The 16,123-nt window shown below is 35.5% G+C and overlaps 2 protein-coding genes across 4 annotated transcripts in view; both read right to left on the minus strand.

Annotated features, from left to right (window-relative positions):
- chrna3 (cholinergic receptor, nicotinic, alpha 3) overlaps window positions 1-16,123 on the minus strand; it is a 34,143-nt gene that overhangs the window by 12,982 nt on the left and 5,038 nt on the right. The window lies entirely within an intron of this gene.
- LOC307002661 (uncharacterized protein) lies at window positions 167-14,442 on the minus strand. 3 transcript variants are annotated; one of them, XM_079620497.1, is made up of 10 exons: window positions 14,361-14,442; window positions 12,727-12,783; window positions 10,464-10,523; window positions 10,058-10,247; window positions 9,871-9,982; window positions 7,454-7,698; window positions 7,140-7,339; window positions 3,179-3,338; window positions 1,149-1,289; window positions 167-488 (listed from the first exon to the last, which is right to left on the minus strand). In XM_079620497.1, the coding sequence occupies exons 4-10, from the start codon at window positions 10,242-10,244 to the stop codon at window positions 433-435; spliced, it is 1,101 nt and encodes a 366-aa protein (XP_079476623.1). In that variant the 5' UTR covers window positions 10,245-10,247; window positions 10,464-10,523; window positions 12,727-12,783; window positions 14,361-14,442; the 3' UTR covers window positions 167-432. The 3 variants fall into 3 exon arrangements, with proteins under 3 accessions (XP_079476623.1, XP_079476622.1, XP_079476624.1); XM_079620496.1 differs by having other exon boundaries at window positions 10,464-12,646; window positions 14,361-14,399; XM_079620498.1 differs by lacking the exons at window positions 167-488; window positions 1,149-1,289 and adding an exon at window positions 1,882-1,983 and having other exon boundaries at window positions 10,464-12,646; window positions 14,361-14,399.

A 16,123-nucleotide genomic window follows, 5' to 3' on the forward strand; every position in this document is an offset into this window, starting at 1 on the left:
AGGACATTTGTTCAGTCACATGTTAGCCAAGAATTAACTAAATAAACCATAACTGTGTGTGTTTGTGTGTGCGCGCACACTAAGTGAACTCTGCATCAACAATATCAAACATACAGTAAAGAGATATGACCCCTCTTTATGTTAAGGTAAGTTACAATCCAAACACATTTCTGAAAACATTTGCATCATTTATTAATATTGCCAAAGAACAACCCACTGCAAGTTTACATTTTCAAAACTGGAAAGCAATCTAAAAATAAAAAATAAAAATAAAAAATAATAATAAACAAACACAAAATATGTGCATAGAAAGCATTGTAGAAACTAAATAAAAATAAAACATGTTTCCAGTAGCTTGGTCATCCAAAAAAACAAACAGACAACGCAGAAGTGAACAAACTACAAAATGTTGGCAGATGGATTCATCCAAAATTACAGAATTTGATCTCCTTGACTGGGCCCATCTCCGTCATGGCAATCTTGCAAGCCTTAATTGGATACACAAATGATAAAAACTGTTGACTCAGTAACAGAACGCTGATTATACAATAGTGTTGAAATACAAAACAAACACACACGCACAACTATTTAGAAGCCAAATTAAATAAAAAACCCCAAACAATTTGTTTTTACTTTTTACTAATAGTGAATCTGCAAGTTTTAAAAACTTTAACAACAGCTCTCTATGTGCTTTAATGAAAGCAGCACATTAATACTGAATGGTGAATAAATGGACTGGAACTACCAGTGCATTAAACGGTTTGGTAACACTACTCTTATTTGTTAACATTAGCTAATGTATTAACTAGTATTAACTAGCATGAACTACATTATTTATTAAGCTTTCTTAATGTTAGTCAATCATTGTTTGTTCATGTTAGTTTACAGTGCATTAACTAATGTTAACAAATACAGCTTTTGATTTTAATAATGCATTAGTAAGCATCACAATTAACATTAACTAAGATGAATAAATGCTGTAGAAGAATGGTTCATGCCTCATGTTAACTAAAGTAGCCTAGTTAACTAATGTTAACTTGTAAAGTGTTACAAATGTTTTAATGCACACCTTGCAGCCAATCAAAATCAAGTATTCAGACAGACCATGGTATTATACACATATAGCAAAAACAATGTAACTGACTTACAGGTGTCTTGGACCCTCCTTCGTTTCTCTCTTTCTCTTCTCCCTCCGTCTCGGTCACTTGCAAGATGAAGCCATTTTTTAATAAATGCTTCTATCTCTTGATCAGTGGCCGCAGCTGTCAGTCTGTTGTTTCTGACAGTTCCTAAAAAAAGATAACATTTGTAAATGCAAGGATGGATTACACAACCTTTAAAATCTTGGGATCCAATTAGGGCCCACAAGCCAAGTGCATAGTTTGTCAGCGCCAATGTAAAGAACATTTTGGCCATGGCCAAGGACACTCTTTGCTTCCAGATGCCCAAAAGGAACAAGTTTAACACCTGCTAGGAAAATCGGACTGCGTCAGAAAATGGATTATGGATTATGAAATTATTGGTACCCCTAGATTTTTTTTAACGAGTAAAATATCTCAGAAGTATATTTCCATTATACCTTTTTTAGCACACCATGGTGAACATAAAATTGTCCAGTTATGACTTCTTGTTTCACAGGAGTTTAAATAGGAGGAAACACAGAGGCCAAATTCCCTTAATCATTCATCACAATGAGTCAAACCAAAGAATATAGTTCTGATGTGCATCAAAAGATTGTTGAGCTTCACAAAATAGAAAGTGACTCTAAGAAAGTAGCTAAAGAATTGATAATCCCTATTTTGACCATCGGGACAATAATTAAGAAGTTAATCAACTAAAGATGTTACGAATCTGCCAGGAAGAGGACGTGTGTCTATATTGCCTTAATGTACGGTGAGGAGGAGAGTTTGAGTGACCAAAGAGTCTTCAAGGATCACAGATGGAGAATTGCAGAGATTACTTGAGTCTTGGGGGTCAGAAAGCCTAAACAAATATATCAAACAACCCCTACATCAAAAAACATGTTGTTTTGGGAGAGCTTCAAGAAATATCATCCTCGCTCCTCCAAAAACAAACTCCAGCATATCTGAAACGCAAGTATCAAACGCGAAACGCAAGTAACTTTGTGGCGGGTTTCCCGGCCGCTGACGCTATTATACCGGCGGGATAAACGACTCTTGCGTCCGACGCAAACCTAAAATGGGATGGTCTGAAGTAGCTTCATTATTCATGTGGTTTGGGCGTAACGTGAAATAAACCAATCAGATTTATACCCAAGTATAAATCTTATAATGGGTCGTGGTTGGATCTTCCAACACAACGGTCCAAAACAAACATAAAAATCAACATAAAAATGGGTCACTGAGCACAAAATTAAGCTTCTGCCATGACTGTCCCAGTCCCCTAAACTGAACCCTATAGAAAATGAGTGGGGTGAACTGAAGAGAAGCAGCGTCAGCATGAACTTGTGAATCTGAAGGATCTGGAGAGATTCTGTAAGGAGGAATGGTCTCTGATCTCTTTTTAGTTGTTCTCCAAACTCATCAGGCATTATAGAAGAAAACTCAGAGCTGTTATCTTTGCAAAAGATCATTATGGCCAGCGTGTTTTGGAGAAAAGCATTTATTTCATAATGTGATTTACCCCCCACTTTCAATTATTTTACTTCAATGAAAGGTTAGTTTTTGAGATTCAAAAAAAATAAAAGATCAAAAAGATAAACAATCCAGATTTATTTTTTACAGCTATTTTTGATCATATTTACCAGGGGTGCCGTTAAGTCTGACCACAACTGTACTTGAACATTACTTGAGAATACTTCATAAAATAAACTTAAAGTATATATTTATTTAAACTATACTTTTTCATAAGGGATGCAACAGGTAATATGGATATATCCATTGCCTGTTGCATCAGTTTCTCATTGTATGAGAGTTCCATACAGTATGTGTGGGGATGGACAGCAATGTTTGGGATTGTTTTCACAATTAAGCTTTTAGTGATACACTGCTGGCTGTCATACCCTTGCCAGGGCAGAGCAGTACAAGTGCTTTACTGTTTACTTTTTTTTAATCAACCTTTTTTAATAATTTCGTAATCTGAGCATTAATATGCGTCAAGCATGCAAGAAGTAGAGAATGGACCTATTAGACTGAAGATAGTGAAATGTAACACTTACCAGTAATTACATCTTTCAGCTGGAGTCTGTGGAAAGCTGTTTTGCCATTGATGCCACGCCAGTTGAGTTGTTTGCCAAGGGAGTTGGTAATACAGTGCCCCATAACCCGCCAAACGCTATCCTTAATGTCAACTCCTCCAATGAAGCTCAATGCAGTAATCTAAAAAAGATCATTTAAAAGCCATGGATACATGTTTTATATTAACACTACTCACAGTTACCCAATTCAGAAAAAAAATTAAAATACATTATATAGGGCTGCACAATTAATAAAATTTTAATCACGATCACGAGTAAACCACTGTCTGATCACGTGGCTTAATGAGCCAATAATCAGAGTTGTTCCCTGCACCGCGCAGCTTAGTTTCTAGATATAGAAACTAGAATGTTTTGCCGGACTGGACAAAAGCGAAGCGAACTGGACGAGAGAGACCGAGGGTGTCTGTGCGCGAGCGATAGTGCGCGAGAGAGACAGAGGGTGTCTGCGCGCGAGCGACTTCAAATAACAAGAGACTTTTCAAATAACAATGACTCTGAATTTTATTCACCGACATCGGGATCCCACTTACATGGCTACCTACAAATAAATCAATAATTTGACACAAAATATTGATTTAAAAATTAGTTTATTGATTTAAAAACGATTGTATTGCTTTCGAACTATTGCTTAAAGAACTAAGTTCTGTTATCAAGAAATAACAGACCGCATTCTACATTAGAATTTAACCAAGCCATGTAATAATAGGTACCGGTAATAATAATTATAACAGAAGATAATATCTCTAGTCTATCCTAATATTAATTATAAATACAATGTATATAAAATATTATAAATACAATATAAAATAATAATAAATGATTTATTTGTATTTATTCTTTAAGGAGATGCACTGAATTTTGGTGAATAAGAGAACCTATTTTATTTTGCTGCACATATTTGTACATTAGCAGGAAATGTAGCACAATATGGATGTGAAAGCAGGTATAATTGGCCTATGTGACAAAAAATGTGTTTTGGTTCAAATCAACAAATAATCGTGATAATTAATCGTGATCTCAATATTGATCAAAATAATCGTGATTATCATTTTGGCCATAATCGTGCAGCCCTAACATTATATCACTTCACGCTTAGTTGGCATTTAGAAAAGTCTCATTGTTGGATACTTGCTTTCTTAACCTGTTTTCTACTGTAGGCCTGCCACTCTATCACTGATGCAGTTCCATATTCAACTCACAAGGTGAAGTTGCAGTGTCCTTGAGGTCTAACAGGGTTGCTGCACACTTTTTAAAAGTCAAATGTAAGGCTTTTTAACACCTTTTAAGACCTGAAGAAGTCAAAATTAATACCGTACATTAGAGGTGTGCATTATTGACTAAAATATATCTCGATATTTTCAAAGTTTTGTTGATAATAATTAGATGATATTTTACTGATTGTGTTTTTGTACTGGTACCATGACTGGTTTAGGCCTGTTGTTGACAGCTGATTTATGAACAAATTTATATTTTTCATATTCTGTGCAGTGGTCAGTTCACAGCAATATTTTGCCAACTTAAATAGATTTTAAGAGGAATTTTCACCTATATATGTAATTTTTTTATAAACGTATTTAGAGGCATCACTTTTTGTCCAATTATAACATTCAAATTAGAATAATAACACAGTATCTTTTACCAGTCAAATGAAATCATTAAATCAAAATCCATCTTTGTAGTGCAGAGGTGACAGAAGCTAGCCTGGTAATACCAGACTCTGCTACTTCACTTTGCTTCATAGACAGAGTCTTGAATGGCATAATAGAGAAGTGTTTTCTCTCTCCCTAGGGGGCGCTTGTCTGAAGTTTAAAATCATTAGTTACCCATAAGCCAATCAGATAAGTTTAGTTAGGACGTATGTTATGCGCCTGTACAGCCGCATCGAACCACAGACATCATGCATCGAACTCAAATCTATGATCGAACTTCCACAGTAAACCTGCTATAAACACATGATGATGCGAGCGAAATACCGGAGTGAACATGGCGGTAAACGACTTTTGTAGATTATGCGTCATTAATCTACGCATCCACGGTACAATCACGGCCTCTAAACATATTTTTGACTGAGTGAAACAAGAAAATATTTGTAGCCAACTCTCAAATTTAGGATTATATCTTTTAAACACAGCCAGTGCCGCTGCTAGCCATTTTGGTGCCCTAAGCATAATTCCTTTATGATGCCCTCTACCCCGAGAAGCTTCATGAGGCACACACGCCTCTCTTGCTCTCTCTCTCTCCCTCCCTCTCTCTCTGCCGTGCACGCGCTACGCGGTTTGGAGCACAGTCTCTGTCTCGCGGGCGCGATCGCTATAGATTCCGGAGATTTTAACTAATACGCGGGCGTCAGTGAGCCGCTATCAATATGCGGGAGACTCCCGGAACGCTATTTTTTTGGTGCCCCTGCTATTTTTTTGGCACTGGTTCTCCATAACAGAGTGAATTGCATCCCGTGTCTCGCTTCGGTTTTCGATTTCTCTAACCTACAATGTAAAACTCGGCGCTTAGCGTCTACGTCACGGCTCTCAGCCCGCCCTCTGTTCGCTGATTGGCCCGGCCGTCCGAAGGCCGGTGGAAAACTGAAAGATAGGCCGCTATCTCAGACTAACTACAGGAACGAAATGAAATTAGCGGAAGTAGGAAGTCTGACGTAGTCAGGCTAGACATAAGCGGCATCAGAACTGGCATTAATATATTTACACTCCATTAACAATTGCATAAATAAAGCTATGAGATTATTTTTATTCAATAATTTTAACATTTTAATTAAAGGGTAGCTACTTTAAATATGAAACTAAAACCTCCAGTAGGTGGCGGCAAGTCACTGTCTTAATAAGTGAGTTGAGGGAGTCATTCATTCAACCGATTTGTTCAAACGGCTGATTCGTTCAGGAAAAGCAAGTGATTGTTAATTGAATCGTTAAAATGATTCATTCAAAAAGCGGATTTCAGTTTAAAAAAATCATCGCTGTCTTTTGCATGGAGACTCTGCTACGGTTTCATTTTGAAATTCTCTTCTGCGAAATAAAGGGAAAACTAACAATATTGTGTCTAAAAAGTAACTCACAATATTAACTTAATTTAACTGTTGTATAAAATAAACATCACATTAGCAATTGTGCACAGGAAAACAGCACTCAACAATCTTAGACTATCTAGTGATATTCTAATATAACACAACACAATATGATATAAATATAAGACAAAAACTCATTTGGGGACATAACTATAACTGCACTGACACATAGCGCAGTGAAAGCACGAGAGATAAATGCGATGTCAGCTCGCAGTGCCTCGTACATAGTTAAAACAGTGATTACAATATCATCATAGACGATACATATCGCACACTCTAAGCACATAAAGAATGAACTTACAATTGAACTGACATTTACCAACTTTCTTCTCCCTCTTTCCTCTCGTGCAGGAGACAGACGAAGGCTAATATACTGACGCGAACGATGCGAATTGTCACGTCAAGCAAATCCACAAAGATAGAATAATAAAAAAAGAATACGTACGCTAATTAGATAATGCTAATTTAGTTTTAATTTGGAAAGCATTTTAGATGCGTCTAAGTCAAAGTGTCATCTAAAATTTAAGACCTTTCATAAGTAAAAATAAGACTTTTTATGGCCTTAAAAAAAATAAAAATCGCATTTAAGACTTTAAGGATCCGCGCGGGAACCCTGGTTTAAACACAAGATGTTACCCTACAGTAAATAAGTGCTACAAGTTTAATACCTCAATGATCCCCAGTTTAAAATATCAATTTTAGTTTTCCATGGAGTGGAATATAGCGCTATACATAGTCCAATAAAGTGGAATATTAATATATTGTCTGATGAAAGTGTAGTCAGATTGAATGTATGCCGGTGTAGCTAGTTTATGCAATATGCTGGTAAGGCAAAGTGTTATTTACCATTTTTTTTTTTAGGTCAGCCTCTTCCCTCAGACGTTTTTCCAGAGCCAGCAGGGAGGTAGGATCTTTTAGCGGCAGTAAATCTCTTTCGATGGGATCCTGCCCATGAGCAGGTTCGCCCGTTTTCTGCACGGTCATCAGAATTACTTTGAGTTGATCTATCATCATTTCTTGATTAGTAAGAAGTCTTTGCAGAAGAGCTAAAAATAAAGACAAACATGAGATTTCCGTCATTTTGACAGATAATTAATTGTATTTAACTGTGAAAACAAACCTGTAAAGAGACATGAGGATTTATTTAATAAATCACTTACGAGCAAGACCACTTAAAGTAGATGTTCCTGACTGCATTTGACTTTCCTCTTGTTGTTCAGAACTTGTCACAGACCGTCTGGGCTCAGGACTTGTCATCTGCTTGTGAGGTTCAGGCTTTTGAACCCGTCTCTTTATTGCAGACTGTATATCAAAGTTTGGTCCTTTTATCTTTGGGGCTGGTGGCAATGTCCTCGTTTGTTTGACCGTATCTTCATCATCATCACTCTCAAAGCGAATGTTTGGTCTTGGCAGGGGGCACAGAAAATAAAATCAAAATTGATTTTAATCCATTTCACAGATCAGTCTCACTCTCAGTCTGTACCACTATCTCCTACTTGCCTAACCGTTTCCCTTAAGCATCGTCAATGCTTTGTTTTCCTGCCTTAATCTGCCCAGCTGTACCCTTTTCTTAGATTTAAGCTTGTTTTAAAGGCCAATCTCCAGGGTTTCCCTAAGCATATTACATATTACAAGCATATTACCCCCAACCGGTCTAAGCATTTGTTAATGTTAATGCACTAACATCTAAGATCAGATTCACTCTCTTTTAGTAGTGCCACAATGTCATCATGGTCAGAGTTTGTGGCAGAACATGGAATAATGTTAGAGCTGAACGATTTTGGAAAATAATCTAATTGTGTGTTTTTTGTTTTGTTGTTTTTTAACTAATATTTCGATTTGATATGCTTTTTTTTCTTCTTCTTCTTTATCTTCTGTATTATTCAACAAATACAAGCAATAAATCATTGTATAATATGGGTGGGAATCTTTAGTCACCTCATGCTCAGATTCAATTCTGAGAGTCACTTAATCTTATTAATAAAACTTAAAATTATTGTTTTTTATTGAATTACATATAATAACTTTTTTTCAAACAATTACACTTTAAAAAATAAATTGTACACTTTGAATTACACTTTAAAATTTTAAATAGCTTATATAAACTAATATAGCTTCAAAACATAAAAGCTAGTAAATATTAAAAGAGGAACAAAAACATATTACAAGCAATAAACAAATAGTGCTTTCAGTTCTCAAGAGTATATCTGAACATTTTTGCCACTGCATTTCAAACTACATATATTATGCTTTGTAGAGCAAGGAAATACCAGTGGGCGAGACCGCACACTGCAAATCGGCTATGAAAAATCATGATCGGTGAATCACTAGTTTTTGTAGTAGGGCTGGGCGATAAAACGATAACGATAATTATCGCGATATATTTTTTCTCGATAAAACGATATCAAGAGTTCGATAAATGTTCGATAATGTTAATGCGCCAAAAGCGGAACGAAACTCATTTGAACCGCGCGTGCCACATGGACCGCTTATCCGCTCGGCTCAAAGTCCAAACGGCAGCGCAGCGCAAGCTCACTCGAGCAGACGCGTTTACTCTGATCGCTCTCGGTCACGAGATACAGTGAGAAGCGCTTGAATTCAGCGAAGAACGCAAATGTCTCAGTGATTTAAACCAGTTTAAAGGCAGATGAGACCGCGCTGACGAACAGGAGAAACACTGTGCGCAACGATACAGTCAGAAGCTTCTCCGTCTACAAATTCCCATCATTTACCACGGATTTACTGTAACGTTATAGCCTAGTAATATTAACTGCACCATGAAATGTGGGATATAGATTGAATTGTATTATATTATTAATGTAGACAATGTATTAAAGGACTAATGGAGTATAATTACAGTATTTAATAATGTATTTAGGCTACTGGTTTTCATATAAATACCATAGAAACCATAAAGTAACATGTTGGCATGATAGTGAGGTGCTGTAGGCGATGCCCGGTTTATCTGTGGTTATCATGATCTAAATGCATGATACTGGATGACCAATGGTTAATTTTAATCAAACTCAAACAGTCATAACATTACATTTTACCAAATAAAAATTAGCACATGCAGAAACTAAGAAATTATTTTTTTCTATTAAGATATTTATTTTGTAAAGGGAAAATGACAAATGTTTGAATGTTCACTCAGATGTGTGAATGTTCCCCTGTTTGGCAAGTGTTTGTCATGATGTGTTCTGACAATAAAGAGTAGTTTAAAAACACAATTAACGCTCTGCTTTCTACAACTTTCACTTAGGAGAAAATCTGCCTTTAAACTTGAAAGAAATAAAGATTTGACATTTATCGTGATAATTATCTATATCGACTGATATAAAAAAAATGATCGTGATAATTTTTTTTGGCCATATCGCCCAACCCTATTTTGTAGTATATCAATATTTGTTCCAATACTTTAAAAAATATGACTTCTCTTTTAAGATATATTAGTCTCATTTCCTGAGAACTAATAGATCATATTTGACAACATTAACAAATTTACAAATCTTGAAATTCGATTTTTCCATATTTGTTTACGCCTAGAATAGAGCAATAGTAGTAGAATGGCACTCACAGCCTTTTTCGCTTTTTCTTTGGATTGTCATCGACATCTTCTTCCTCTGCTGTTTGAAGGTCAGTTTGGGTTTCCGCTTGAGGAAGTTTTAGACGAGCAGCTTTGTAGGTTGCTGTAAAGAAATATCATTAGATTTTTTTTTTTTTAACTAGTGAAGCCTATTGGTAAATAATAGTCATGTGCATACCAGCTGTATATAAAATTCGAACACAATATGTGTCCCACATGTGTCCAGGTTGCTCCTCAGTTCGTATGGCCTTTACTAATTCATCAGGTCTGTAGTCAGCTGGCCATTGACATATGTCTTCTTTAACCCAAAGTGCTGGTACCACTTCAACTTCTTGGGTTTCCAGAAACTCTACAATGTAAAACATGGCCTAGAACAGAAAGATGCACAAAGTTACTAGCATTAAGAGTATGAACAGTAACTTTTGCACTTTTTTTAATGTAAACAAATTAACATAATTAGAAGTAATTTTTATGATAATCGCAAGGGCTTTAAAAGGTGAATGATTATTTAAGTGCACTTAAAAGTCCTTATTAATACATGTTTCAGAACCAAGATATTAGAAGTATAAATATGGTATACACACCTACTGAGGTAAGCCAAGGCAGGCTGGACTCTGTCACTGCTGTCTAATTGTGATGCTGATCTGCACATAAATTAATTCAATTTGAAAAAGATTGGACTATCTAAAATTCTAATTTAAAGACTACCAAAACACCACGCTATGACTGAAATTTAGGATGGGTCGGCATGAAGTAGTGGAATGACAACAAATCCAACCTCCAAGGGCAACCGGACGCACTTCTGCATATTGGTATCTAATGTTAAGCACATCAGATTTGGTGACAGATCTGACACAAAACAAATTCCCAAATCTGTGGACTCAATGGGATAATCAAAGAACTTTGCAATGTGTCTATATTCTTTGCAGACAATATATTCCTCACCCTCAAAGACAATAATATTCTGAACCAATAGTATCTTATTGTTCATCTTTATACATCTGTCCCTCTCTGATGTGTTGATGACAAACGCATCTATTGACAGTTCCTTAAATTGGGAGACCGCTCCTGTGAATCCTTGTGGAACAGGTCCATCTGAGTGCGGCTTTTTCATTTTTTTGTGAGCTTTACGGGTATCCTCATCTTTTAAACTTGTTGAATCAAGTTCTGAAATTCTGCGTATAACTTGCTGCAGTGGTGAGCTAGGTTTTCTAACCATTCCTTTAATTTTTTTTAAGTAGTTTTCAAAAGGAAACCCTGAAATTAAATCTAAGTTGCCATGCACCTTCACATCATCACTGAGATGAGTCAGACCATGTATGTTGTACACTAAAAAACAATTACCATAGAGTTCCCCAAAATGCGTAACAAATGATCTTAGTAGTGTGTTTGCAAAGTCATTTAACAGCAAACAATATGTTGGACTTGCCAAGATATATATGCTCACAGACAACAACATAAAATTTTGGTAAACCTCAGTAGTCAGCACATCCTTCAAAACTACTGGACCAGTGTAAAGTAAGAACTGCCTAAGTTCTGTTGCTTTCCATCGTAACCTCTCATCAAGTGCCCTTGGTCTTCTAGCAAATTCAGAGGGTATGTAACTTTTGAGAGCAAGTAGTTTGCCTGAAATAATAGACACTTGCCTGGATGAAATACGGTAACTCAACTTGCCGCGAGTTCCCATCCACAAATCAAGTAGACGACGCACCACGCCTAAGCACACTAAATGCATATAGTCATGTGGAAATCCACTAACCATGGGAACAGATGTTTCACAAAATGGGGAATGTTGTACATGGTGGTCTTCATCCTCTGCATTTGAAAAAGAAACATTGGTTCTTACTCTAGAATTAAGTTCTGGGAATGTCATGCGATTATTAATGTAAACGCCAGACTGTACACATTTATCACAGCCACTGTATCCATTGTGTGACTTAATACCCTTAATAAAAGCCCTCGCAGGAGCATCACAGATTACTGAGCACACTGTCAAGAAGAAGGTCTTTCCATTAACAACAAAACCAGTGCTCAAGGATTTCAACTCACAGACCAGATCCTTCAGATATTCTGACAATGACTGAGGCTTTGAGTTCCCACAGTAAAGAGCAATCAGCACAGGTTTCCTACTGTAAGCCTGGAGCATTCCTAAAATTGGCCAGAACTGTACATTTGAACTTTTAAAAATTGGAAGACCATCCATGTTTAATTGTAATTTGAAGCTGTGTTGATTCCGGACAACTGATGCAAGCTTCTGAAATATGTGGCAGAACATTTTCTGTATGCCAAAGTAATGGAATGATCCACTCGCCAAGGAAACAATACTATATTGAGTCTGTGTTTTGAGTAATGTTCTTGCCTCTTTTGGCAAGGATGGGTGATGGGCTTTCAGTATTGACAAAAGGGCAGACAAAGCAATCAATGAAATGCCAAAATGTGTTGCCCAGTCGCTCAAACATCCCGCTAAATCTTTAGTATTATCAACATGGCTATCCTCGTCACTTGCTGATTCACTATTCCCATCACTTTCTGATTCACAGGTTGGTGGCACATCAAAGCTTGAAGTAACTACTTCATGTTCAACACTATGTGCTTCATTAGTACAGTCCATAACACTACTGTCCTCATCATTTAAAGATGTAATAAACTGGGTGACTCTTTTAACAGCCCTTTTCCTTAAATTGCTGCGAGTTATATTCCACTTTTCTCTCTCCATGACAGTAATTACACCTACAATTACATGCAGTACATTCAATAACCAGGTGCGCTGAAAAATAAAAAGAACAAACATTTTACATTGATACTTTTTTATTTTGTACCACAACATAAAATTTATCAGCAGCTTACCTTAATGGTGACAGTGAACCTAAAACTGTAGGCTACTTTATTCCCACCAGCAGTTTTCTGTAGCAAATCACATTGACACATGTTATTAAGGTGAAAAACATCCTGACTCAAAACAGTACATGACAAAAAACATAATGCAGGCCAGGGCAACTAATCTTATAATTAATAGGGTATAATAAAAATGTGAAATACATAGAGGAATAATCCCTGAACCAACTTGCTACTAATAAAACATCTATTATTGTTACTTTGTAATCATCTCATAGAAGCTTTTATTGTAAGAAAAAGCATGTAGCCTAGTAATTTTTGCATTAGCCTATTGCTAGGGTTAATGAAACATTGCTGTTACAAAGTAATACAACTAGTGCAGTATTATGTCCAATGTATAGCCTATAAACATGAATGTCAAATTACACTATATTATATATTTATTTTTTCATTGTTGAGCAATCATTGTGTGCACCGCGCACAAGCTTACGTTAGCTAACGTACTACAGGGCCGTTGAATGCTTAAATCTGATTGGTTGACAAACGTTCTACGGTGTGCAATTATTTACAGGGAACCGCACGGCTAAAGTAGTTCCGGCAGGTCTTGACCGCGTTACAGTACCATATCACTTCGCGTAGTTAACTGTAATAACGGAAAATAGGATACAATTCATAACAAGAAAAACTTTAAATTTAATTTAATTTTAATAAATGAAGAACAGTCATATATATATATATATATATATATATATATATATATATATATATATATAATCAATAGAAAATTTAACTGAATATTTAAATAAATTGATAGTCCTACTGCACGAGTTTTCGTAATTATTGCAGATAATATAGCCTAACAAATAAATAATTATTGATAGGCCTACTTGTTAAAAGGGCTTTGTGTTTCATTTATTAGGCCATCTGTCACTAATAGAAAAAAAGAATGAACGAATTAATTAAAACGAATTAAATTAATAAATAAATAATAATATTGACGCACATTTCTCTCTCTCTCATAACTGCATTAATAACTGCATAAAGCCGCCGGGGACACACTTACTGTAAGGCCGTGAATGTAATTATGCACGCGTTTTCAGCGTGTCCAGTGTGTGTTCACAGCGGTGTTAGATCTGCTGCATTCACAGTCAGAGAATGTTTAACGTTAGTGGTTAAGTGTGTCCAGCATTACTCTGCTATCAGCGGCTCAGACCTCCGTTACTAACTCTAAAATGACGTTCTGGAATTAGCAACGAGCATGCAGTATAGATGCGCAAGGAATTAGTCCTACATACAAGAGCGTTTTAATGACAAAAACTTTACAAACGTCTTGAAATACATCATCTGAACAATATTTCGAGATGTGGTAACTGTAGTATAAGCGGAATAATTTACTCCAGGCCGCTGAATTATTATAAAAATAATGCACACCTGAGGTGTAACGGCCACGACGCAATTATTCTTTACTTGTTCATTTCGCATTCAAGTAACAACCATAATAGATCTAACGTTAGCTTAGAGTTGAACTGCCAAAATAATGTAACTTCGAATATAAATTATTCCATCAACTCCATCACACAACATGCGGACTCCAACTGGATATAACGAAGCAATCGCTAACAAAAAGAAACATTTATCGATCTTACCTTGACTTTTTGCAGTCCGTCCTCCCTCCAACTGACAATCTTCTGACGTTTTGGTTTTGAGCGCCTTTTTCGCGCTTTCCGGCTACGTTTAAATTTAAATGGCCGTCAACGGGAAAATCGTCAGTTAGATTTGTTTTTTTCTTTTCACAGACAACTACAAATGCAGTAAATATTTTATTTAAACAAAATAGAGATCTTATTTCTAATAAAGTAGTAAGCCGAAGCAAAAAAGTGGGAAAATTTTGTCATGAATGCAGGGGGTTGAAAAAGTTATAATAATAATATTTTATCATAGCTGCTTCTGATGATTTGTCGTTCATTTACTCTTATATCAATTATAGTGTCAATTAGTATTATATATTTTTTAAGAAAGATTATTTATAGCCTAAATATGACAGTTGTGTAAATATCAATTATATTTAGCCAGAAATGTAAAAACAATTAAAGGTTTATTTATTTATTTATTTATTTAAAATAAAATGTTTTTTATTTTAAAATATTAAAATATAATATTTTTTTATTTTAATATATATATATATATATATATATATATATATATATATATATATATATATATATATATATATAATATTAAAATATATTTTTAACATATTTAAATATTTAACATATTTAAAATATTATTATTATTATTATTTTTCAAATATTAAAATATTTTTTACATATTTAAAATATTTAAATATTTTTTTAGATTTAAAATATACAAATATTTTAAGGGGGTTAAAAATATTACCCTTTGTGGGGTCACTTGACACACAGGAACAGTGAATCGCAAACTTTTTGACTTCAATGTCCCCTTATATTCTCCACAACAAATCCCGTACATTTGTTATAAAAATAGCCAAATAATAAGAAATATCTTGATTTTTGATGGTTTTAGTTTTGTCATCATTTTAAGTCATCTTGAGCCTGAGGCCCCATTGGAAGTTTGTATGGGTCTGCTCTAGAAGTTAGATGAAGTTAGAGATAAGCAAGGTTTCACCGAGTAGGCTACAACATGTTCCTGGCTCAATATCTTTGTTGATCCTGGAACAGCATTCAACTCGACCAATTAGATTTGAAGTTTGCAGTTATGTCAAGTTTAGGCTTACAACCATGCTTCTAGATCAGTGTTATTATCATCTCCCTCTGATTGTAGGTTTAGGGGTAGGGTTAGGGTTAGGGTTAGGGTTAGGACTAGGACTAGGACTATTTTTATGGACAGAATTGTTCCAAGATGAAAAAAATATTTTGATACAGGAACATGTACTTGGCAAAATCATTGTGCCCCAAGCTTTGCACAAACAGCAACTAAAGTATCTTCTTGCACATCCCAAAACCATAAAAACTCTTCATAAGTTTGAACCTAGACACTTAAAATTTTCTAGACACTCTACCTACAAAACATATGTCCGCAATAGCATAAATCTCATAGATGTAACATGTACATCCAGCCTAAGTGTCTGCTGCATCCATACCAAAAATATTGTTAAATGATGTTTCAAAAATATTCAGGCCATTACAGTTTCAAACTCTTTCCTTTTTAAGCTAAATTAGCCATTGTCAGAAGTGTTGCATCCAAGCCATGAATGGACTTACCACTTTTGGCTCACATCCAGATGAGCCAGTGCTCACTGTGCCATATCTTTGCCAAAACTGGCCCAGATATGTTTTAAGATAACTGGCCCACATTTGCAGCATTATATGTGGGCCACTTTTGGCTCACATCCAGATGAGCTAGTGCTCACTGTGCCATATCTTTGCCA

This window comes from Phoxinus phoxinus (genome assembly GCF_949152265.1).
Source record: "Phoxinus phoxinus genome assembly, chromosome: 8".
NCBI classification, from domain to species: domain Eukaryota; kingdom Metazoa; phylum Chordata; class Actinopteri; order Cypriniformes; family Leuciscidae; genus Phoxinus; species Phoxinus phoxinus.

Coding starts and splice junctions, on each gene's coding strand:
- LOC307002661 (XM_079620497.1), bottom strand. CDS start 10,244: ATGTTTTACATTGTAGAGTTTCTGGAAACCCAAGAAGTTGAAGTGGTA. Junction 1,290..3,178: donor GCTGAAAGATGTAATTACTG/GTAAGTGTTACA, acceptor ATCTTTTTTTAG/GAACTGTCAGAAACAACAGA. Junction 489..1,148: donor AAGGAGGGTCCAAGACACCT/GTAAGTCAGTTA, acceptor TATCCAATTAAG/GCTTGCAAGATTGCCATGAC.